The sequence below is a fragment of the Exophiala dermatitidis genome, assembly GCF_000230625.1.
Source record: "Exophiala dermatitidis NIH/UT8656 unplaced genomic scaffold supercont1.1, whole genome shotgun sequence".
NCBI lineage: Eukaryota > Fungi > Ascomycota > Eurotiomycetes > Chaetothyriales > Herpotrichiellaceae > Exophiala > Exophiala dermatitidis.
The window spans coordinates 2,794,278-2,816,053 of NW_008751646.1; the positions used below are offsets into that span (position 1 = coordinate 2,794,278).

At 51.4% G+C, this 21,776-nt stretch overlaps 11 protein-coding genes across 11 annotated transcripts; 5 read left to right on the forward strand and 6 right to left on the reverse strand.

The window, feature by feature from the left end:
- Positions 1–212: 212 nt before the first annotated feature.
- Positions 213–1,796, reverse strand: HMPREF1120_01012 (3-hydroxyphenylacetate 6-hydroxylase; the record flags this gene model as incomplete). Its single annotated transcript, XM_009155018.1, has 1 exon — positions 213–1,796. One exon carries the CDS (start codon positions 1,794–1,796, stop codon positions 213–215), a length of 1,584 nt encoding a protein of 527 aa, XP_009153266.1.
- A 1,466-nt stretch (positions 1,797–3,262) lies between these two features.
- HMPREF1120_01013 (oxidoreductase, short chain dehydrogenase/reductase) lies at positions 3,263–4,546 on the reverse strand (the record flags this gene model as incomplete). Its single annotated transcript, XM_009155019.1, has 2 exons — positions 3,263–4,312; positions 4,370–4,546. The coding sequence occupies 2 exons, from the start codon at positions 4,544–4,546 to the stop codon at positions 3,263–3,265; spliced, it is 1,227 nt and encodes a 408-aa protein (XP_009153267.1).
- Positions 4,547–5,489: 943 nt separating this feature from the next.
- Positions 5,490–6,284, forward strand: HMPREF1120_01014 (uncharacterized protein; the record flags this gene model as incomplete). Its single annotated transcript, XM_009155020.1, has 1 exon — positions 5,490–6,284. The coding sequence occupies one exon, from the start codon at positions 5,490–5,492 to the stop codon at positions 6,282–6,284; it is 795 nt and encodes a 264-aa protein (XP_009153268.1).
- A 761-nt stretch (positions 6,285–7,045) lies between these two features.
- Positions 7,046–8,432, forward strand: HMPREF1120_01015 (uncharacterized protein; the record flags this gene model as incomplete). The annotated part of the gene is made up of 3 exons (XM_009155021.1): positions 7,046–7,240; positions 7,331–7,610; positions 7,672–8,432. 3 exons carry the CDS (start codon positions 7,046–7,048, stop codon positions 8,430–8,432), a joined length of 1,236 nt encoding a protein of 411 aa, XP_009153269.1.
- A 660-nt stretch (positions 8,433–9,092) lies between these two features.
- HMPREF1120_01016 (uncharacterized protein) lies at positions 9,093–10,332 on the reverse strand (the record flags this gene model as incomplete). The annotated part of the gene is made up of 4 exons (XM_009155022.1): positions 9,093–9,511; positions 9,747–9,788; positions 9,850–10,115; positions 10,256–10,332. The coding sequence occupies 4 exons, from the start codon at positions 10,330–10,332 to the stop codon at positions 9,093–9,095; spliced, it is 804 nt and encodes a 267-aa protein (XP_009153270.1).
- Positions 10,333–10,528: 196 nt separating this feature from the next.
- On the reverse strand, positions 10,529–11,368 carry HMPREF1120_01017 (uncharacterized protein; the record flags this gene model as incomplete). The annotated part of the gene is made up of 1 exon (XM_009155023.1): positions 10,529–11,368. The coding sequence occupies one exon, from the start codon at positions 11,366–11,368 to the stop codon at positions 10,529–10,531; it is 840 nt and encodes a 279-aa protein (XP_009153271.1).
- Positions 11,369–12,417: 1,049 nt separating this feature from the next.
- On the forward strand, positions 12,418–13,191 carry HMPREF1120_01018 (uncharacterized protein; the record flags this gene model as incomplete). The annotated part of the gene is made up of 1 exon (XM_009155024.1): positions 12,418–13,191. The coding sequence occupies one exon, from the start codon at positions 12,418–12,420 to the stop codon at positions 13,189–13,191; it is 774 nt and encodes a 257-aa protein (XP_009153272.1).
- HMPREF1120_01019 (uncharacterized protein) lies at positions 13,132–15,789 on the reverse strand. Its single transcript, XM_009155025.1, has one exon. It carries the CDS (start codon positions 15,461–15,463, stop codon positions 13,316–13,318), a length of 2,148 nt encoding a protein of 715 aa, XP_009153273.1. The 5' UTR covers positions 15,464–15,789; the 3' UTR covers positions 13,132–13,315.
- Positions 15,790–16,184: 395 nt separating this feature from the next.
- On the forward strand, positions 16,185–17,788 carry HMPREF1120_01020 (uncharacterized protein; the record flags this gene model as incomplete). The annotated part of the gene is made up of 2 exons (XM_009155026.1): positions 16,185–17,173; positions 17,428–17,788. 2 exons carry the CDS (start codon positions 16,185–16,187, stop codon positions 17,786–17,788), a joined length of 1,350 nt encoding a protein of 449 aa, XP_009153274.1.
- A 673-nt stretch (positions 17,789–18,461) lies between these two features.
- HMPREF1120_01021 (adenosinetriphosphatase) lies at positions 18,462–20,759 on the forward strand (the record flags this gene model as incomplete). Its single annotated transcript, XM_009155027.1, has 1 exon — positions 18,462–20,759. The coding sequence occupies one exon, from the start codon at positions 18,462–18,464 to the stop codon at positions 20,757–20,759; it is 2,298 nt and encodes a 765-aa protein (XP_009153275.1).
- A 216-nt stretch (positions 20,760–20,975) lies between these two features.
- Positions 20,976–21,429, reverse strand: HMPREF1120_01022 (uncharacterized protein; the record flags this gene model as incomplete). Its single annotated transcript, XM_009155028.1, has 2 exons — positions 20,976–21,199; positions 21,375–21,429. 2 exons carry the CDS (start codon positions 21,427–21,429, stop codon positions 20,976–20,978), a joined length of 279 nt encoding a protein of 92 aa, XP_009153276.1.
- Between the last annotated feature and the right edge of the window lie 347 nt (positions 21,430–21,776).

Below are 21,776 nucleotides of genomic sequence, written 5' to 3' on the forward strand. Positions count from 1 at the left end.
TTACAGGGTATAGACTTAGAGTGAAATCAATATATGATACTGCTTGGATTTTAACCCGATGCTACCACCCCTTTGAGCCCTAAACGCCCCCTGATGCGCAGCGAGCCAGAGGCCATGTTGTGCCATACTGTGCTATGCTGTGTTATGCTCGAATGTACGATCCTCAATCCCACTGACGTGCAGAATTCAGACAAAGTCCCGCGCCCACCCAACTAATGCTTCTCGTCAACATACTCATCCAATGCCTTTCTCAAACCCGCCTCATCCCGGGGCACCAGCCTGACCTTGTACCGCTTCGGCACACTGACCAGCTGAGTAGGATCAACAACGCCCTTCACAGGGTGGGTGTTGACAGGACCACCATCAATACCCTCGACATCGCGAATGTCAAATGCCGACAGCAGACGCAGATAAATGGTGTACATCTCACGGTTCGCCAACAAACTGCCGGCACACATGCGGTAGCCGAGACCGTATGTGAACATAGGCGCGTCAGGATGCTCCAGCCAACGCTCTGGCCGGAAAACCTCTGGATCATCCCACACCTCAGGGTCCATGTTGCAAGCCCAGGCGTTCAGGAAGACGACGCTGCCCTTGGGGATGACATGGCCGTTGTATGTGATATCTCTGATAGTCGCCCGGGGAAGCGCAAGACGCAACACAGTGTAGTAGCGTAGGAGTTCGCGGACAAGTGCGACAATGTACGGAATGGATTGGTCATCGTTGGCATCGCATAGGATCTGGTCTTCGGGATATACAGCTCGAATCTCCTTGAGTGCCTTCTCCTGGATTTCGGGATGTTGCGCCAGCAGGGCCATCGACCATGCAACGAGGGTTGTGAGAGTGTCAAGACCGCCAGACAACATGGTCAAAGAGATCGAAACCAGTTCCTCCTGGTTGAGTTTGGCTTCCTTGTCCAGAATCACGTTGGCTTGGATGCAAGGCTGGTGGGTGCCCATAGCCATGCGTTGGTCCAGATCGTCGTTGAGCTTCTTCAGATAAATGTCTCGTCGACGTCGCATGTCCTTTGCCTTTGCTCGGCCGGGGTCGAATGGGTTCAGACGTAGGAGCGGAATGTAGTCTTGCAAATTTCCTGTCGTGGATCGGAATTTGGACACTTCTTCCTCGACATGTGTGATTTCGCCGAACAACTCGTCATTCTGGGAGGCCATACGTGTACCCCAGTTCAAGGTCAGAGCCAAAGACAGGGAAAGACGTTGGATCATCGGCATGGGGTCAACTGGCTTCCGGCCTCCTTCACCGTACAACAAGAACTCGTTCAAGAAATCCCTCGTCTCGACATCGATGTGGGGGATGTAGGTTGCCACACTTGGTTTGTTTAAGGCACTCGCAGCACCCTTTCTTCGGCGCTTCAAACTCTCACTGAAGGGTGACGTTCCAATGGTGGTGCCGGCCGTGGAGCTCACGACCTTGTGGAAAGTGTAGAATTCCGGTCTCGACGCGAGGGCCTGCGAGTTGGCTCCAAAGATCTCCTTCGCAGATTTGGCGCTGTTCACCACAATCACAGGCACATTTCCCAGCATGATCTGGTAAACGGGGCCAAACTTCTTCGACCATAATCGATATTGTTCTGCTGCATTGGTTCTGATCTGGTGGATGTTGCCTATCATGGGCAGGCCAGTTGGGCCATCGAAACCTGGAATTCGTACCCGACTCCTTTGGATCTCGGTAATAATCAGGTATAACACAGCCGAGGCTGCAGCAAAGTATGCAAGGAATGTGATGGGCGATTCCTGGGCGCGGCCCACGAGCTCGGAGAGTAGGTTGTCAATCATCTCTGCAGGTGTTTACTGAACTGCTCTTAATGAATGGAAGGGACTGATGAGAGGGACAGTCGAGGCTTAAGACATAATGAATTCGATGTGCAAGACCAAGCATCATATAAGAAGCACCAACCCCGGAATGTTTGTGAGGGGATGGCAAATCTGTGGGGCATGTCCAGCCAAAGACCCTTCCATCATTCCGCCCACGATCGTGGAGAGCGGAATCACCACCGCCTTCAGGACTCTGAGATGATATCGACAGGAGATGATTGGCCGAGTGGCCACATCATTGTCTGCCAGCCAGAATTGACTGAATCCATACCGTCCAACAGACTTTGCACGGCAGCCGCACTTCGATACCTTTATCGGCAGTTAACCCCCACGGGGGATTTCATCGGTAGAATTCCAGGTTATCTCCAGCGACAGAAAAACGAGTCAGATCAGCTTCTGCCGTTGCGGAAAGGATTGCAAATACTAAACTTGAAGTCGTCCGCTGCACGAAGTGATCGGTGATCACAGGTACGGTATCTTCGGCCCAAAGCAAATTGTTGGTATGTCTGGATGTCTTCACATGGCGCCATTGCGTATGACATTGCATGGCGCTTTGGACTGCCATCTCCTTCGTGCCTGCGATTTCTCTTGGTTACGAGGGCTGCATCGACCGACACCATCAAGGAGAGAACATCTCATCTATCCGAATGAAGCCGCAGACGGGACAGTCTCCATATTAGGAACAATACCAAGGGAATCGGCCTCGGGCTATGTGCACGCAGTACGCAGGAGATTCGAACGCATCGTCGTCAACCGGATTGGTCGTGGATAAGGAATCGTGGTTTGGATGTCCCTTGCTCCACACACGAGCACTGGCAGCTTTGTTGCTTGGTGCATATCCATCCATTGTTTCCTCCTGACCAAAATGTGAGTGCTGCAATAATGCTACACGGAGGTCATTGCACCCAAGCACACGCCGCTTCCAGATTGACTCCGGTATGAGAGGAGCAATGTTGTGAGCGCTGGTAGCTGCTTTTTTTCGCCACGGCGAACCAGGAGCCCGATCCTGTGTAAGCATAGGCTGGGGCCTTTTGCCTTCAACAGCACGAATGTTCGCTCGCACCAGACGCAAACCTGGTTTAGGGCCTATGTCTCCATCAGATGCAGATGTTTAACTCTTGTCATACAGCCATGTGATGTTGATTTGAAGGGTGCTTCGAGCTGATGCCTTAGGCTCGCATTTTGCCGAGGGCGCCGACATAATCTATACATATCCGGTAGCCCACGTGGTTGACCGGCCGGCACACTTTGTAGATTCAAGGATGTTTGGCTGAGCTTCGTCGGCGCGATCAGGCTTGTCCACTGAAACATCCAACGATTGGATCCATTGAGGGATTACTGTGTTGTTCCTCCTCCCCGAGTGGACTTTCATGTTCCGTGAAAGTGCGAGTGGGAGACAAGGCAGCATATTCAGTATATCATTTAGCTCATTTCGCTTTTCGACTTTTCCTGGATCCAGAAGTTGGCTTTTTCTCCCCTCCAGAGGCCTGAGCATTCGCGGGTTCTTTTGTGGAATTTTCTTTGGAAGTCTGGCGTTCTGCCTCCTTTTTCGCAAGAGCCCTCCTGACCGCACCTTGCTTCTCGAGCTGCTCGATCTGCTTCTCACTGAACTCCCAGAGTGTCTTCGCCACTTCTTCATCCTGCACCTCTGGGCGTAAAGATTGATACTCTCGACACTCTTTGATGATTTTGCCGCCAACGCCCTGTGCGTACTCAGCATCCATTGCTCCAAAGAGGTAACTCTGCGCCCCTTGCACGGGAGATTTGAGGATCAGCCACCAAACTGGCCATGTAAGGAGATAGAGAAATAGACCCCATATCAGGCCTCCTGACAGCCAGCGTCGCATGCCCGGAGTTCGACAATAGCCCGGGTCAATGATAAAAGCTCGGGCATTGTTCGGTTGCTTGTCCGGGCGCTTGTACGCATCAAGGTGTTTTTGAAATGCATGCGCAAAGGTCATGACCGCCAACTTGCTCCTAGCGAATGACGCGCTTCCAGACTTTGTGGGAGCGGTTGTGGTATTCAAGTCCAACTCTCCTCCAATATAACTACTGCATGTACTGAACAGTATTCTGACGTCCCGATCGGCTGGTTGTGCTCGGATGGCTGGAGACAAGATGCTCAACAAATGGAAGTTGCTGAGATAATTGATTTCCCATTCCGCTTCCAGTCCATCCACCGTGGTCTGGCTTGTCCCGAAATAAGGTGTCATCACACTGGCACAAAGGATGACCATGTCCAATCTTCTAGGAGGCGCGTTATCCACCCATTTGGTGGCAAACAGTCGTATCGAATGTAGGGAGGATAGGTCGACCTGCTCGGCGTATATCAACTCGTTGTTGGTCAGCGTCCGCAGGTCTTCAATGTAATCGACCAGGAACGGATCGGACGGTGCATGATGGGTGAGGATAATGATCTGTGCTCCTCTCGAGGCCAGCTCCTGCACAACTGCGGCGCCAATGCCTGATGTCCCTCCCTAGTGCTTTGTCAGTCACCTGTCTCGAGACTTGAATCCGGTGGGTAGAGATCATACTGTCACCATCACCACCTTCCCGTGCATCACTCGTTCGGAACGACATTTCGCTCCCTCAAAGTATATTTTGAGCAGGGCCACAACCCCTATGACCGCTGCGGCCTTTCCTACGGTCCACACATAGGGACTGTTGTATAACCCACGGTTAAAGCCCTCTGCGAGCAGGGGAAGCGGCATCGTATTGGGCTGCCGGTACACTCGAGGCTTGGGTACACTGCGCGCGGTGGCATCGATGCCTGGCAGACAAAATGTGTGTTGCTGCTCCGCACGGGATCCGAAATGTCCGAGTCGGTGGACGAATCCTCCATCCTCCGACTTTGCCCAGTCGGCAGCTATACTTAATTTGTGTTAGCCGGATCCTGTCATTGTCCGTTGGCTGTTTGCAGTTATCCCCTAGTACCTTCTGGGAATTAGTGGGCTTTACCTGCCCCACTAGCAAGGCTGCCACTTTAGCCAAAACTACCTAGTAGTACATCGCTTCAAGCTGACTCTGTGCCATTGTCATGGACCTCCTCGCTGTTCGGCGCACACCCTCGTCCGACTCGAGGCGATCTTTCTCCATCCAGGACTCGTGGAAGTGGACTACGGCAAGTACGTAGACCTCTCCGCAATCGGAGGGGTTTCAATCACACGGATGCCCTCTCCTGGGTTGGGATATCTAACCAGAAGATCCTGGACGGGCTTCCACGTTGTTGGCACTTTCCATGGGAGTACATGGTGCCCAAGAAAGCTACGTATTCTTCCCCAGATAGCTGACCTGATACTCCAGGTCTGCATAGTACACAATACTCCGCAAGTCAAGACCTTAAGGGAAGCTTATGTGGCATAGTAGCATCACAATTCGTCAAAGCTACGGTTTGTGAATCTGGGATCGTCCCGCAGTGGTGGGACTAACGAGCCAAAACCTGGGGAGATATCGGCACGGGACCCGTGGATAGGTCTCCTATAGCCCCTTCCCAAGGGCCTAGATATCAATCAGTCGAACACTTCCTCGATCTGAACAATTGTTACACTCACAGGTGCAGCCCAGCTGTATTTGCTCTCGACCTGGACCGTCCTCAAAACAATCACCAATACTCGTGCACGTCAACTGAGAGAGACCCTTTTTCATAGTCATAACATGGCAATTACAATCGCAGTTCTTGGAGGCACTGGACTGACCGGCCGAAACGTTGTTGAACAATTGATCGAAAAGCCAAACGTCAATTTGCGGGTTTATGCACGTTCGCGGCCCAAGTTGCTCGCACTGTTTCCCGGCCTGGACAAGAACCCGCGCGTCTCAATTTTTATCGCGCCGGTAAACGATGTCGAGAGCATGAAGAAATGTCTGTCGGGAGTCGATGTTATCATTTTCACACTTGGATTGAACGATAACCTAAAGGGAGTCTCCGTAATTGAGGACGGGGCGAAATCGGTGGTTGCGGCTTTACAAGACTTGAAAGGCTCGACTCCCAACTGGCGCAAGCCTCGGCTGCTCTTGTTGTCGTCGTCTACATGGAACGAAAGATTTGCTTCCCACCGGCCAGCCATTGTCCACTGGCTCATCTCGAATGCCTTCTACTACCCATATCTTGATCTTCGTCGAGGTACAGCCCTACTCCAATCTCACCCAGATCTTGTCGATGTTACCCTTATCCAACCTGGTGCTCTGGTGGAAGATGAGCCCAGCGGTCATGAGATCAGTACCGAATCAGTACGTCTTGCGGTATCCTACCCTGACTTAGCCGCAGGGTTCGTTGAGCTGGCCACGGTTCCAGGCTATGAAAAGTTGAAGGCGGTGGGTGTCTCCAGCAAGAAGGGCGACCAGCCTGCAAAGTATGGACCTGAACTTGCACTCAGGGTGTTAATGGGTTTCTGTGCTTATATTCCTGGGTTTTGGACCGTCCATTCATTGGTCGCCGGGAGGCCTGCATGAGGGAACTGCAACCCGTGACCAAGTGCCATACAGTTGGTTTGCAGATTTCGCACATGATATCAGACAATCAAGTCACTTAGGGCGTGTTCATCGTTCGACCGGGTCATTTTGCTATACAAGTCAAAACAACAGTTTGCCTAACTGTCATTGAAGTGGTGAACGCTTGAGGCCATAGTGAGGGTACTACTAAGCGTTCATCTGGACTCAATAGTGTCGGGAGTCATCAGAGGCGAGTAACAATCACAAATTCGTCTCGTTCACTCTTTACAAATCAACCATTTTTCATCCTCACAGAGACCGGAGAGATTGTGGAGGAACACAAAGTGCCCCGGTAGCCCCGTACCCGCCAAACGCACACTAAAGATAATGCGGAGTGAACTAGAAACCCTTCGAGGTGCCAGTGGTGATGGCAATGCCAATACAATGCCATCTACTGGCCAGAACCACGACTACCCCCACGATTGGTCCATTGTCCCCAGATTTTCAAGAACACGACTTCAACTTGACGGGCTACCACGATCGACACAGGTCCCGGTGGGACGCTCGGGGCCAACTAGGGACCGAACCCGAATGCTCGGTCTGAATGGACCATCATCCATCACAACCTATACGGACACGAGCATGCCACACACGAGCAGTGCATTATAAATGTTTATGTCCAGGCCGACCGATGTCCAGCAAGCCACTGAACAACCGGCCTCCAACTTCTTGAACCAAGCTACCCATTCGAGCAAGCGAAGTTTAACAAACCAGCAAGCAAGATGGCTCCAGCCGCCGACCCAGCGACTTACAATGGCCGCGCCCATGGTCATGAACTGACTCCTCTACCGACATTCTCCGTGGTAAAGTTAACAGACGAACGCACCAAGACTCTAGGCGAATGTCTGAAGAAGAACCACGAGATCTATGCTCCGCTTCGAGATCCGAAACTATGGTTTCACAATCATATGCCACATGTAAGCAACACTGACCTTTTTTTTTTCTATTTGCTTAGCAAAAAAAGACATCCCAAAAGCACATTGGCTAAAACTGGCTCTCTATCACAGATCCTAGGCTCATCATACTATCTCGGCGGCTCAAGCTCCAAGCTCCTCGAGATCCTCAAAGCCGAAGGCGAACACCTGAGGCCGCAGGAGACAGTGCCGCCCCAGAACCCGATCACACGCGAGAACTGGCGATCATTTCTGGCGTCTAAGGACCACACGGTCGAGTATGCACGATACTTTGACGACGAGATCGCCAAAACCAACGGCGACTGGAAGAAAGTCGTGACCGAGCATTTGTATTCTGGGTCGAAGCCTTTGGTGAATGGATTTTGTGGTGGATGTAAGATATAACCCACCACCGTTTTCCCTCGATTGCTAAGCTTACTGATTGTTTGTCACAGTGGGCCATCCCTTCATCCATCTCGCCTACGCCTACGAATTCGACAGCAAAGAAGTTGCTTCCGAGGCCCTGAGTCTTGGATGCACCGAGGTCGACTTCATGCACAAATACTTCGATAACCCTCCAGCCGACACCGGCAAGTCGACATACAAGACCAAAGACCTGCTTGAGATTTTGGGGCGAGTCGTCGACGACAAACGCTTCGACGGGCTTTTCGAACACCCTGGGTTCATGAATACTTTTGCCATCCATGCGAAAGCCGAAGATGTCCTTCTAGAGCATTATAATGCCTTTGTGCTTGATGATGTCGAGGTTCAATTCGAGCAGATTTTCGATGTCGCTGCCCGCATTGCCGTTGAAACTGGTGATGCTGAACGGCAGTTTGATTTCTTTTTGATTCATATTCTGACTGCATTCCATGCCCTCCGGGTTATTTTGCCATATGCGCCTGTGGAACATCGGGGGAATATGGTCAAGCAGTTTGTCATGTGGACTTTGTTGATGTATGTTGCGCAGTTGAGGCGGCCGGTCCAGACGGATTTGGTGAAGAAGGTGGATCTTAAGGGTCGTGGGTGGGATTATGTGAGGGATCAGGCGTTGAATAGTCGGTTCTCCCTTGATTCGCATTATGTCAAGGTTGTCCGTGCTCTGAAAGTGGGCGAGGAGCTGTATGGGGAGAAGGATGGTTGGTATCTTAAGGCTGCGATTAAGTTTGTGGATGAATATAGGGAGTGGACTGGGTTTGGATTGGGAGTGGAATAGGAGCAGGATGACTCGTGATAACAACGAGGTTAGAATGAAACAATGTCTCTGGCTGGATGTGTATGAATACATATTCGTGTTCGAGTTGTCTTCTCTCGCCTTACGAAATCAGAGGTGGTACAGGAAGGTACCTAGGTACCTACGCCTTTGTGGTCAATGAATTACATTCTGGGCTCTTCGAATTGGTCGCCGTATAAGCCAGGCGAAGGGACTCGTAGGCTCCAATGTGCTACTTACCTCTGTTGCTGCCATCTGAGTAGATATCATGAGCATCGCCCTAAGGCCCAGCAGTTCAAGCAGCATGCTCGCGAGAATAAGTTAGGGATCAAAACCAAGACTTCAGATGCTACCAGTACTTAAACCACACTGCACTACCTAGCGAACCAATCTCGGGGGTACAGTAGTAGAAACCACTACGGCCGTGTCAAGAGAGACTGACCCCATTTCCCGATCCTTTTTAACTGTCCCACCCAGCCAAATAAGACCGCGGACTATGAGATTTCCTTCTCCTGTCCAGAATCATACGCATCCGGGGCAGTTAATCCGGGGTATTGATGGCTCCAAAGTCCCGGTATGACTCAAATGGGCACTGGGCACCAAGCTATTGAGAACAGGGATGTATGTAGTGGCTTGTTCAATCCAGAATTGGATCTCTATCCCTCAAATATTATTCACATACAACCCAGCCGCCTCGACCTCCCTAACCCAAAGTTTCCAAGGTCTCATGAAGGACCACCGCGTCATTTCCGTGGTAGCCTCGATCTCCTCTGGTCGCAGGTATGCAATATCAGACACCGCGGATCCCGAGCTGCTGTTTCGGTAGTGCGCAGCATGGGTCAAGAGGGCATTGGTCTGTATAGCCGCATTCTCCTTGGTGTATACCGCACGGAGGACAGATTCCTGAATCGACCGCCCGCAAACGGTGAAGCCGTGACCTCGCATGAGCACTGCGCAATGGTCTGGTTCGGAAGTGGCGGCGGCAGCAGCAGCAGCAGCAGCAGCTCCGGATCCAGAAAAAGACGATGCCAGGGCCACTCCTAGTGGAATGTTGCAGATTAACATGTTCCGAGTGTCGGCTTCTTGGTAGGCATGTGAGATGTCGAAGATGGGACGTCAGAGCCTGTGATTATCCAAACGTTTAGGGGCCAAATTTAGCCGACTGGAAGAAATAAACATTGGGTTATGGAGCAATGAATGAATGAATGCTAGTTTGGTAGTTGGGATCTCAGAGCCAAGGGGTGTGCTCTTGGGCAAGACAGCAATCAGATGGGATCACACAAAGCTTTGCTCGTTCAAGAGCCGGATAGTACGTACCGAGAAATCCAGCCATATGATAACAAGGCTTTAACGGCACTTCTGAGGAAAAGATCACATATTAGCGCATACACATGAGGAGATAAGATGAAAGTCCACATACCAGATATCGTATAAGGAATGACCTCGCTGGCGTGGCTATGAATCACGCTGTTGACACCAGGATACCGCTTGTATATCTCGCTGTGGATGTACCGCTCGACATAGCCGTTGGGAGCAGAAGGATCCACGGGCTCCGCGTCTGCCACATGGTATTCTACAAGGTCTGCCTCAGACGCGAGCAGCGCTGGCGCCAAGTTCCGCGGCATGATGAATCGATCAGAGGCGGTGGGATTCCGGACTGACAAATGGCCATATGCATCGAGGACACTGAGAGGGACCCAGGAGTTAGAGACAGTTTCGATTTCAATCCTACCTTGTCATGCATGTCCCGTTTCAGAGAGCCGTCACAGGCCATCAGTTTCACAATGGTTCCTGGTGTATTCTCGAAAGGAGGCAGAGAGGCTTACCCATGATAATGGAGGATGTGGGAGCCAGATATGAAGTCACGCAGCAGTTGCTGTTTGTCTGCCGTTAGGGCGACCATGGTTGTATATGGTTGTATGGTTTTTGGTCAAGCGTATTGAAGTACCGGCCAAAGTCGAACGTGCTGGGACTACCAATCCTCTGTTGGCTTAACTGGTGGCTTGAGTAATGCTGTCGAATTAGACGCGTAAAGAGTATATCACCAGGGTGGGTGTTGCCGAATTCGGATCGGGGTCCGGGGATATGTAGGTAACCATTCACCGGGTTGCGGCATGGTTATATCCGAAAGCTAGACGATTGTGGGGTTCGCCAGCCTTGTGGGACTGAAGCAGGCTTCTGAAACATGGTAATGCGGAAATACACTCATGGTGATAGCATAACTGGGTAGCAATATTGATGCTGGAGCACATTAGCCGGATTACGCTGTAACTGGTTGGGGCTACCGGACCGCAGAAGAATGAGCAGCATCCGTGAACTGACGGCCTCGCCTGAACACCCAATTCGGAGGAACAGTTCACAGAACTGGATGATCCCAAACGAGCTGCCATAACTGCATGGCTCCGATGACTATCAAGGATCTCCTGATTCGAGTAGTATTTTTCCGCCCCAGGGTGCAATGGGAGTGACGGCTTGGCCATAGCATTAGGGTCCAGCGGATAAGTCAGCGGACTCCTTTCCGAGGGTACGTGCTTGTACTGATTCTCCAGCAGATGTCTCGTCTCAACCAAACACCAGGTAAGCAAGTAGGCACTATCCTCAGGCAAGTCTTCCTGGACTATGAGCACGAAGTCCGCTAAGTCGGTTGTTGCAACTTCGTAGTTGACGCCCTTCCAAAGCCCAGTTGGCATGGTGGCCGGCTCAAAACCGTGTTGGCCCTTTGGTTTGACCAGCGCCTCCGCTTCGAATGGAATAGGAATGACTTTGTTCCCGTCGATCAGGTCACTCCACCAAGGAGTCATGATAGCCTCTTGGATCACGGCGTCACAAGTGCCATCGACGACCTTGTCTATACAATCATCAGGTCGCGTACCGAATTCGTAACAACCTCCCCATGAATCTAGTGTCTGGCCATCTCCGTGCGCCTCCATTATCCTCATTGCCGTCTATCGAATGAAATTCGTTCTGCTGTCTGCAGAAGTGACAATCCTCAAAGGCGGCTTGACTCGTCGGATGTCTTGGAAGGACTTGACCCCGTGTTTGGGATCGACCGCGAACATCATCCGATCTCGCTATGGGAGCACAGCGAGTGCGCGCAAAGACGGGATTGGGCCAGTTGCCGCGAACAGACCCTCGCCAGTTAAGGCTCCAGCCATCATTGCTGCAGGAGTCATAATAGAGGCATGGTATTCCCTTTAGAACACTTGTGTAAGCGCACTCAAGCCGCCATCACGCAAACTCCAGATCGCAGTTCGACTTCTTGGTCTCCGCCCGTGAACAAAACTCTTGAGTCAGCCATGACTAGATTCTGTGGAAGTTGCACCACCCCCAATCTGCCGAGAGGTTCAAAACCACGGTGCGTTCAATGCGCGATTCGTTGAGACTGATCGGCGCCGGATATAATAGACTCTGCCGAACAGCCATTTCTCACGTCAGGGCTATACATATACGATCTTATAGGATCTCTCAACAAGTAGCCGCAGGTGGAGTCCCGCGTTGTCTCGCCTAACTTGAATGTCATGGCTCTGGCCAGTCCCACATGCGGAGCCGTGAGACTCGGGATGCATATTCACCGAGTCGCGACCGTGTACCATATGTTTATTTGACTCACCGATGTTTGGTCGAGCTCCCGATGCCGGAGCCAGCCATGATCTGAGTAATATTGCGTTGTTCAGACATGCTTTCATGCATCGAGCTGGTGAAGAAACGTCTCCAAGAAGATACGACGGATGGTAAAAGCTTTTGTGGAAGGTTTACCATATTACTAAGCCGTTCGAAAAGGCAGCACTGTGGCAGCGTGACAGCACACCCATTTATGCCTAGCGCAGCCTGGTCGGTACCTACCGCTGTACAGCCTCGCCTCCAACTCCAGTGACGCCACTGGTCCACGTCGGTCCAAAAGTTGTCTAAACTTCTAATAACCCCCGATGTAGACGGTGAACATTATCTACCACAGTCCCATTGAGGACTGCCCTCACCCCCTCCCATCATGTCCGATCAAGACGACGACGAGGACTACTTCCTCCCTGTCGAAGATCAACGCGTATTCGGCGCCGGGATCAGACGCAAAAGAATCGCATTCGTCCCAGCGACGTCCTCGGAGTCTGCACTTCCGACGACCACTGCACGAACCTCGAATTCAGCCTCTGCCGAGTCCCGATATCTATCTATCGTCCTGCCCAAATCCAATAGCGAGAAATCAAACCAAAAGCAAAACGAGAACAATCACACAGCAGCTCCAGTAATTGCGCGAGACGAGCAGACACATCTCGATCCGGCAACAGTTGGGGGTGGAAATGAAGACGTAATATGTCCAGTCTGCAAGCAACCCATCGTATCTACGGACGGAAAGCCCGCCATGGAGGCCCACGAGGCTTCTATAGCACACCAAGTGTGTCTGGAACACTCTCATCCTCCATCCCATTTGGACAGGGAACATGTTGGTCTGAGGTATTTGGAAACATATGGATGGAACCCGGATAGTCGCAAAGGACTTGGGGCCAGACAGGAAGGCATCAGGATACCGATCAAACCAAAGGAGAAAAAGGACACTGCCGGACTTCGGGAAACCCTAGAAGATGAAGACCACGACATCAAGACCATACAACGCAAGGCTAGAGCGAAAAAGGAAGATAAGGTCGTCCGGCTTAACGCCAAACAAGTCAGGATCAAGGATATGGAAGCCAAGAAAAAGGCCGAAAAACTGCGAAGAGTGTTTTATGGGGGTCAGGATTTGGAGCAGTATCTGGGACCGAATGGTTGACCCACTGCGGCATGCATCAGTTTATTTACAAAGTCAACCACTAACCACACGGTTTATCACATATGCACGCTCAACAACTACCTCTCCAAACGCCATGCTAAGTCAAAGAAACAGCACTGTCTGTCTAGTGCTTCTTGAACAATCCGAGATGCTTCTTCTCCTTCTTCAACTTTGTCCGGCCATCGCTCCCGGACGAGGAAGGATGAGGGGTAGAAGAGGGCGGTTGAGATACTGCCACAGGCACGGGAACGCCTTTGTCTGGTCTCCCTCCAATGGTCATGTTCTGCATGGCCTCAGTGGGAGGCCTCATGGTGCCCTGTGGTCTACCTTTCGGAGGAGCCTGAGGTCTTGGTTGTTGGCTTTGTGGGGGAGCCTCCGACATCCAAGCTGGAAGTTTGGGCGGAGGCCGATCCATGGGAAGGTCTAGTTGTTTGCGACCTGCGCTCAACAGGCTCAGCTGTCGCAGGAAGTGTTTCGGCGTGATCATATGCGTCGTGGCCAGAAACACCTCCTTATTCGCCGCCTTGGAAACTTCATAACAAGCTCGTGCTTCGGCATAAGTGGCACCGCCGGCCATAAACACGATGATGCGTTGACGGGGCTTGTTGGATTGAGATCGAGTCTGTGCCCATGTAGGCTTTCCAGCACTCCTCAGCGACGTTTGAGCGGCATTCAGCTGCGAGTTGGGATCGTTCAAATGCGGCTTCACGGGTGGAAAGACATTCGTGTCCAGTGTCCCTTGGCATTGATCCTCCAACATGTATCTCAAGGCTGGTTCAAACCGAGACAAGCTCACTTCTTCGGCATTAGTGTTGTCTCTGAACCTTGGGGGAAACAATGGTGGCGGGGGCTGGTTGTTTTCTTTGAGTTGTTTCTCGACTTTCGCCCCCAAAGTGACGAGATTGTAGATAATTTCGCCATCCATAGGCGACAGTTGTCCGTGACATCGCAATTTTTCAATGTCGCCGCGCAGAATGCCGTACCTGTACAGAATATACAATATCAACAACCTTAAACGGTCTTCGTGGACAACACTATCATCGTCCAGCAGCCTCACAAGTTGATCTGCCGTATTCTTCGGACGTCTGTTGTCCTCATCCACTCCGGTCGCAAGCGACTGTTCAAGCGACACAACGTCCAGAAGCTTCCGTTCGGAGAAAACCTTTGCACATCTCTCGGCCATATCAATATGCAATGAGAATGCTTCTTTGCCCTCTTGGAATTCGGGAAGTCCAGCCAACATGTCCTTGATCGTGTTGATACTGGCAGGTTGCCCGTCGTTGTCGGCAAACTGTGGGTTTTTGGCCTGGAACCTCCTGAACTCTTCACTGAGTTGCACCAGAAGGTCTTTCATGTGCATATGACGGTGAGCAACCCAGAGATTATCTCTCTCACTGATCTCCACGTCCTTTTCTTCTTGGTCAGGCTGCCCCCGTCTGATGACATTTCTGTATGTGGTCTTTTCCCCGTCATCCCCGATAGGTAACAGGTCCATAGCCATAGCCTGGTACGTGAGTTCATGAACAAACGGCGAGATCAGGTCCATGGATCGAGAGGTGATGAGGAGGACGGCTCGAGGTCGATTTGACTGAGACTGAGGCGGGAAATCATTTCGTTCATCACGGGCATAGTTGTCCAAGGCAGTTTGCACAAAATTGGCCAAATGATAGCACAGGACATCGGCCGCATGTCTCTCGTATTCTCTTGGCTTGTAATACCTAATCAACGGGTATTCTCCCAGCGAAACGCATATTGAGACGATTTTCTGGGTCAATGCATCCAAATGGTTCTTGACCAACGAGTCGCATGCCGGATGGTAGAGGATATGGAAGCTCCAAGGTTCTTTAAAGGTAATCAGGTTCGACTCGCGAGGAAAGTAATCAATGTTGAGACTGCGTGACTCGGCGATCAACTGCGCTCGTGACTCGGAACGAAAGATCTCCTCAGCGAGGGATTGTGGTAACTGTGAAGTCCATATTAGGTGTGCCCGACGATATCGCCTTCGACTCAAATCGGCCTTTAGACATTCCACTATGTGCGGTAATGGGGACAGGAGGTAGATGGCGTCCGTGTCCGAAAGCGTCTGCCTGCGCTGTTCAAGTTGCTCGATGTTGGTGATGTTGGCATTTAATATATCGTCTTCCGTGGTAACATTGTACACGAGTTTCCTGCTTTGCTCATCCAAGACCAAGACTTTCCAATCTCTTCCAGACGTCGCTCGTATCGTGCCGAGAATGATGTTTCGCTGAATGTCGAGGATGGAGGTGGCCATTACGGCTGCGAGAGGCGGCGGGTGTGCACGATGCTCACATGCTAATGTAGCAACCCAAGACGGTACAGGAATAAGTCGTGATGCGGTGCAGACGTACAGAAAACGAGAGCCTGAGTAGGACCAGGCAAGTTTTCAGCGAGAGGTTAGACACCACAGTGTTGCAACTAAACTAGTTAGCTGGAGCGAGTGTTGCATTTCGAGTTACATTGACACAGCGGCCAACACTGGCATAACATGACGGTGCCAGTGACGCTCGAAACCCCGTATTTCTGATGCAACTACCTACTGGGACGACACCTCTACAATCCACCCGGCGTGAAACAAAGTCAACTTTACAGAACTTGACCTTGACCTTGACCGCTTCAGAGTCTCCGCGTCTGCCATGATTTAAAGTCAACAGTACACTTCCTCAGCCACTTAGTCTGGCATGTCTTGCCAACCTTTGCAACTTCGCCGCTTGGAGCACCCGCCTTCAACAACTTGAACTACTACATTCGCAGGCATCAGGCACAGACCCCTGCAGATTCTGGCCTTCGGTAAAGTAGGTTCGTTGTCTGCCTGATTCTGCTGTAACTCACTTGCGCCAATGTTTGTTTCAGTTCTGAACCCCTCTTATGTATTTATTTGCCTCGCTTTTGATGCTGTCCTGCTTGCTTCTTTAAGTGGACCGTGGTCTTTGCTCAACGGCGACGACCCATCGCCGCAAGGGCAGTTACTCGACATGACAAAACATAAGGCATTTCTTGGAAAAATTATAGCGAAAAATCAGCAGCTTGCTGTGGACATCGACACCTTTGCAAACAAGCAGCAAAAGTCCGATTTGCCAGGCACGAGTGAAAAAGAAGTTATCATTTCAGGCTTCCTCGAGAAGCTATACGTCGAAATATGCAGTATTGCGCAAAACCGAGGCCATCCACGAACTACGAACAAAATCATTCTCAGTGCTTGGGCAAGCTTCTTCCTCCCAATTCGGAGCCTTACCTCCATCGTTCCAGATGGATATTTTCTTGCTGCGCGGATGATCCTCTACCTTGCTACCGCTTTCATCAGCGAGGATGCCCTGCAACGCAAGTTCCCCGAGAATGAGTCGAGTATTCCCAAAGTGGCGGAGATCCACTCGTTCCTAGCCGACCTTGATGAGGAGCTTCTCCGTTGTCTGCGGGCTCTTTGGCAGTCGAGCAACGCCCTAGAAGGATTCCCATGGGTCTTCACGCAATATCCCGTGCGCGAGCGGGATCCCGACCCTGAAAAAGCTGCATCACGCCATGCTCAGGCTGTGGCAAGAAGTCCAGCCCACTTAGCAGCATTGGGCGGGATAAAGGGAAGGCAGATCTGGGTCCCGAGACCTGGAGATGCACCGGTCTATCAACCTGATCCAGCTGCCACCGGGTGGGCATTCGAGAAGGCGGAAGGGCCCCTCCTTTGGCAACAGTACGGTGATGATGGGCCAATCCGCCAGGAATTCCACTACCACATCATCGACGAGGACCGCAATGATGTGCAGTTTCGATGCCGAGACGTGTTCCGACGATCCCGGCAGTTCATATTTGATGCTCACTACTTCACCAGAATACGATTGGCAGAACATATCCTGGATTCCAGTCCTCTGGCAACCGAGACGAAAGTCCAAATCATGGGCTATCTCGATGATCCGAATTTGGAGCCCTATTTATCGAGACTGGACCTTGCAGACGTCTATAGCCCCTTCCCGTCCGTTGACAAACAACTTGAATGCCTGGAGTGCAAAGCAAACACATGCCCCAAAACAAGTCTTCATTTAAATTAACTTGTCCACACAAGAGTCTTACTATATGGAATTTAGCTCTTCGTACTTTCCACACGTTCCATCCAAGATCAAGATTGGCAACCCATACTTGGTTCCTATGTCGTCACATGCCTTGTCAAGGTCATCACACTGGCCACGATGCCCACGACTGGATAGTATCATACGAACACGAATTCAGAGACGTTCTTGACGGAATTGTGAGTGATCGGTGTGGACCTGGCACAAACTTAGAATCAGTCGGTTTTGGACCCGTGGACAAAATCACCCTCTCGAGCGAAGAGGCAGACGAAGAGAGACGGAAACGTCTTTTTGGCCACCGGCCTCCCACGGGCGGCGCAGACGAGGATTTGAGCATGAAAGGTGGTCTCGCTGGACTTGCCCATGCGATGCGGCATGGGAAGACGATGCTCGGCTGCTGGCAGGGCGAGGGCTGTGGGGGTGAAATGAACACAGACGCATCATGGGCTCGCGGTCGCACCTTGAGTGACGAGCGACAGGCGCAACGGGCACTCTCGGATATGGTTACACGAGGAACCTAGGGAATTGGTACAAAAGGGCCGCCGCACGTCGTTGTGGACGTCGTCATTTTTATCAAGATCACCCTTCTTGTTACGTGTCGACTCGGAGTTTGTACTGTTTGTCGACTTATGATCAGACATGCCTTTTTCCATCTAACCCAACTACCGAACGAATATATTCAGCTTTAGGACGAACACTTGAATTACATTAACGCGCAAAAACAAGGAAACTCAACTGTTCGTGTGCTGCTATAACTCTCATGGCAGTTTGATAGAACTCTACAATGTTGTATGTACTATCTGATGAATTCCCAACTTGAACAGGATATTTCCGATCTCTTCTGCAGGTGGAGAAAATGGATCTGACGGTTCAGAGTTCAAGTTTCCGATGGCGCCTACATTGTAAATAAAAGTTGACGGCTCCACGTCCCTGCGCCGGCAGTCTAGAACTTTTTTGGACGACCCTGTTCCGTCACTGGCAGTGGCACGGTTCTTATACCATAGTAATTATAATTATTTCAGAACTTCATGTCCTTTTGCCTCCCAGCGGCGCGTTCAAATGCAGGCTGGATTTCCTGCCTCGCTAGTAATGACAGTTATATTTCTTTAGATTTGGGCCCTGATTTTCCTGTCTGTTTTTGTCCGTTTTCACCAACTAGCATTCCAAGGTTGCCTCCGTTGCCTTTCAAAGGGCATGCTCCCCATCTCGACACGACGAGGCCAATGCCTTTTATGTTCCATTCGAACGCTGCTTGCGGCATCGCCGAAACGAGCCCATGATCCACGGCGCCGATTCACGAATAATGCCACTCTACTAGGACCACGGGATCGATTCCCGTCATCGCGCCGCAAGGGAGATTCTGGCCGAGACTCGAAATCATCCTCGAAGCCGAACCGAAGATCCGGCCCGGTCGCAGCGAAACTCTCCCCCGAGACCATACAGAATCGGCTGCTTACCGGTTTAGAGAGTCTGAAGAAGCGCTTGTCCTCCACCAAGGTCGATGACGAGTCGGAAGTGACACAGTTGGCCGCACTCGATCCGGACCATAAATACTGGCCTGGATTTAAGAGGAAACTTGAAGGTGTTGTGACCGGAGAAAATAAGACGGCCGAAGACGACAGACTGCTGGCGGAAATAGGACATACACAGAACTCGTCAGACTGGCGCGCGGACCTCGAAAGAGTCCTCCACTTCAGTTTCATCGACTACGTGCTCCAGAAGAAGGCCGAGCAGGATCCTGGAAACCTGAAGTCCGTCCGGCCGGATCTGCGATATCCCACAGAATGGTATACTCCTGCACGTCAGATTCAGAGAGATGTCCATCTCCATATTGGGCCGACGAATTCGGGAAAGACATATAATGCGCTCAAGAGACTTGAGGAAAGTGGTTCGGGGTTCTACGCCGGGCCGCTTCGGTTACTGGCGCATGAAGTGTTTTCGAGGTTCAAAGCGAAAGGGATGGCGTGCGATCTGGTGACTGGAGACGACGTCCGACTTGACGATAATGAAGATGTCACGCTGTCTGCGTCGACGGTGGAAATGGTGGACGTCACCACGCCCGTCGAGGTTGCAGTCATTGATGAAGTGCAGATGATGGCTTCGGAGGACCGTGGCTGGGCTTGGACCAGGGCGTTTCTTGGAGCCAATGCGAAAGAGGTTCATCTCTGTGGAGAGGCGAGGGTTCTCCCGTTGATACGCGAATTGACTGCTTCGACCGGCGACAGCTTGCATGTGCATGAGTACAAGCGTCTCAATCCGTTGAAGGTGATGGCAAAGAGTCTCGGAGGAAATCTCAAAAACCTCCGCAAAGGTGATTGCATAGTCACCTTTTCCGTGTTCAGCTTGCATGCCATGAAGAAGCAGATCGAGTTGGACACGGGTCGTCGATGCGCTATTGTATATGGCAGCTTGCCTCCTGAGACGCGAGCACAACAGGCCGCGTTGTTCAACGACCCGGACAACGATTACGATTATCTGGTGGCAAGCGATGCCATTGGGATGGGTCTGAATCTGAGTGTCAAGCGAATCATCTTCCATGGAACTCTAAAGTTCAATGGCTCCTACACGGAACAATTGACCGTCCCTCAAATCAAGCAGATCGGCGGTCGAGCTGGCCGATACCGAAGCTCTCATCAAGCCATGAACAACAGCTCCAACAAGTCCGACACTGCCACAGAAGCCAATGTCGGCCTGGTAACCACCTTGAACGATGAGGATCTTCCCATCGTCCGTGACGCCATGAACGCAGAAGATCCTCCCATCAGATATGCAGGTCTGCTACCACCGGGAGATTTCTTGGAGGATATGGCCACTCGGCTGCCCAAAGGGATACCGTTTGAATATATTCTACAGCGCCTTCGTCGGTCTGCCTCTATCCATCGACGATTCAAATTGTGCAGTATCCGCGACCAGAGCCGAATTGCCCGCATTATCGAGCCTGTGAGAGGGCTGACGACCGCTCAACGAATCGTGCTGACAGCTGCTCCCGGCCACAGTGCGTCGAGTGAAGTGACCCTGGCAATGAAAGCTTTAGCTCGAGTCATTGCCGAGCAAAGACAGGTCACAGTGGTGGATGTTCCAGAAATCAATCTCGAGATCCTGGAGAAACCCATATCAGGAGATAGAGAATACCTACAAAGCTTGGAGGATCTCCACAAAGTCTTGATCTTGTTCCTGTGGCTTAGTTACCGCTTCATCGGCACTTTCAAGGACAGGGATATGGCCACATATGCCAAAGAGATGGTGGAGGACAGGATAAACACGTGTTTGCGTGAGTTTTCGGCAAATCCAGAACTTCGCAAGCGTGTTCTTTCCTACAAGAAGAGAATGGACTTCCCAAAGATCCCCACGACTCACGAATTTGGCGGGTCAAATCTCGACTTCCCGGACTCTCAGGAATCAGCGTTGCCGGTGGACTGGACTCGCGGGCCAGAGGACTCGGAGTTTCAAAATGCTCGATCTCAACAGTCTGCAGTTACCGCACATGGATAGGCTGTGTGAAGATTGCCCCCGATATTCCACCAGAGGAGTCTCCTCATTCCGCGAACAGCACTCTTGAGAAAAAAGGAGCAAACAGTCCATGATTGAATAAGCGTTGTGCTGACGAGGGAAACCACTGTCTTGGCTGCTACTCAAACATTTATGTACCCTGCTTCAGACCCTATCCTCTTGAAGCATTCCTTGTGTGAAGCAACCTTCCATGGATGTTTATCGTTGTACCACCACTTTATCAGCAGCTCCGGCCTCCGGGTTTGCGGCCGCCATCTCTCGTGCAAGTTGTTCCTCGGTCTTTTTGTTGCCGTGCAGGATCAGGCGGTTCAGGAAGCTGCCTGGCTTTCCTGTATCATGTCCCTCCTTCTCAGCTTCCTCGGCCTCTCTGGTGACATAGTCTGTGGTTTCTTCATCGGCAGAGTCGTGTTCGTCAAAATTGGCTGTCATTGGTTGCATTAGCATAGGCTTCATGCTCTGTGTCAGAGAAGGCAGGGAGAAACGGCATTCTGAGAGGAGACGACATGACTCGTCTGCACAAACAGGACACAAGATCCATGTAAAAAACAAAACAAAAGGTGTGTAGGCAGCAGACACGCGAATGATATAAATACATACCATTCTGATCCTTGTGGCTGAGCCTGCGCTTGATCGCTGCTCGGATGCTTTCCATATTTGGTGTTTAATGATAGTCAAGGAAGGATTTGGTCCTGGCAGATGAGGGAGGTGTAAAGACAGACTGGACCCCGTGCTTGTAGACTGATATAGACGGTCGGGTAGTAGGAGGAGGAGGGCAAAGAAGGGCAAAGGATGATGTGTGAGGGTGGTTTGCAGGAGAGTACAAATATATGCCAATGTGTCCCTCACTGGCAGGCTGGACAAGGCGGGGTGGAGGGGAAGGAGCGAGCGAGCGAGCAAGCGCCGCGTACTAGGAGCGAGGCTTGTTACTAGGGGTCCCGCGGCCAGACTGCGACATATGAGCCGCCGCCTGGTCTGGACCCTGCCGAGTGCCCTGTACTA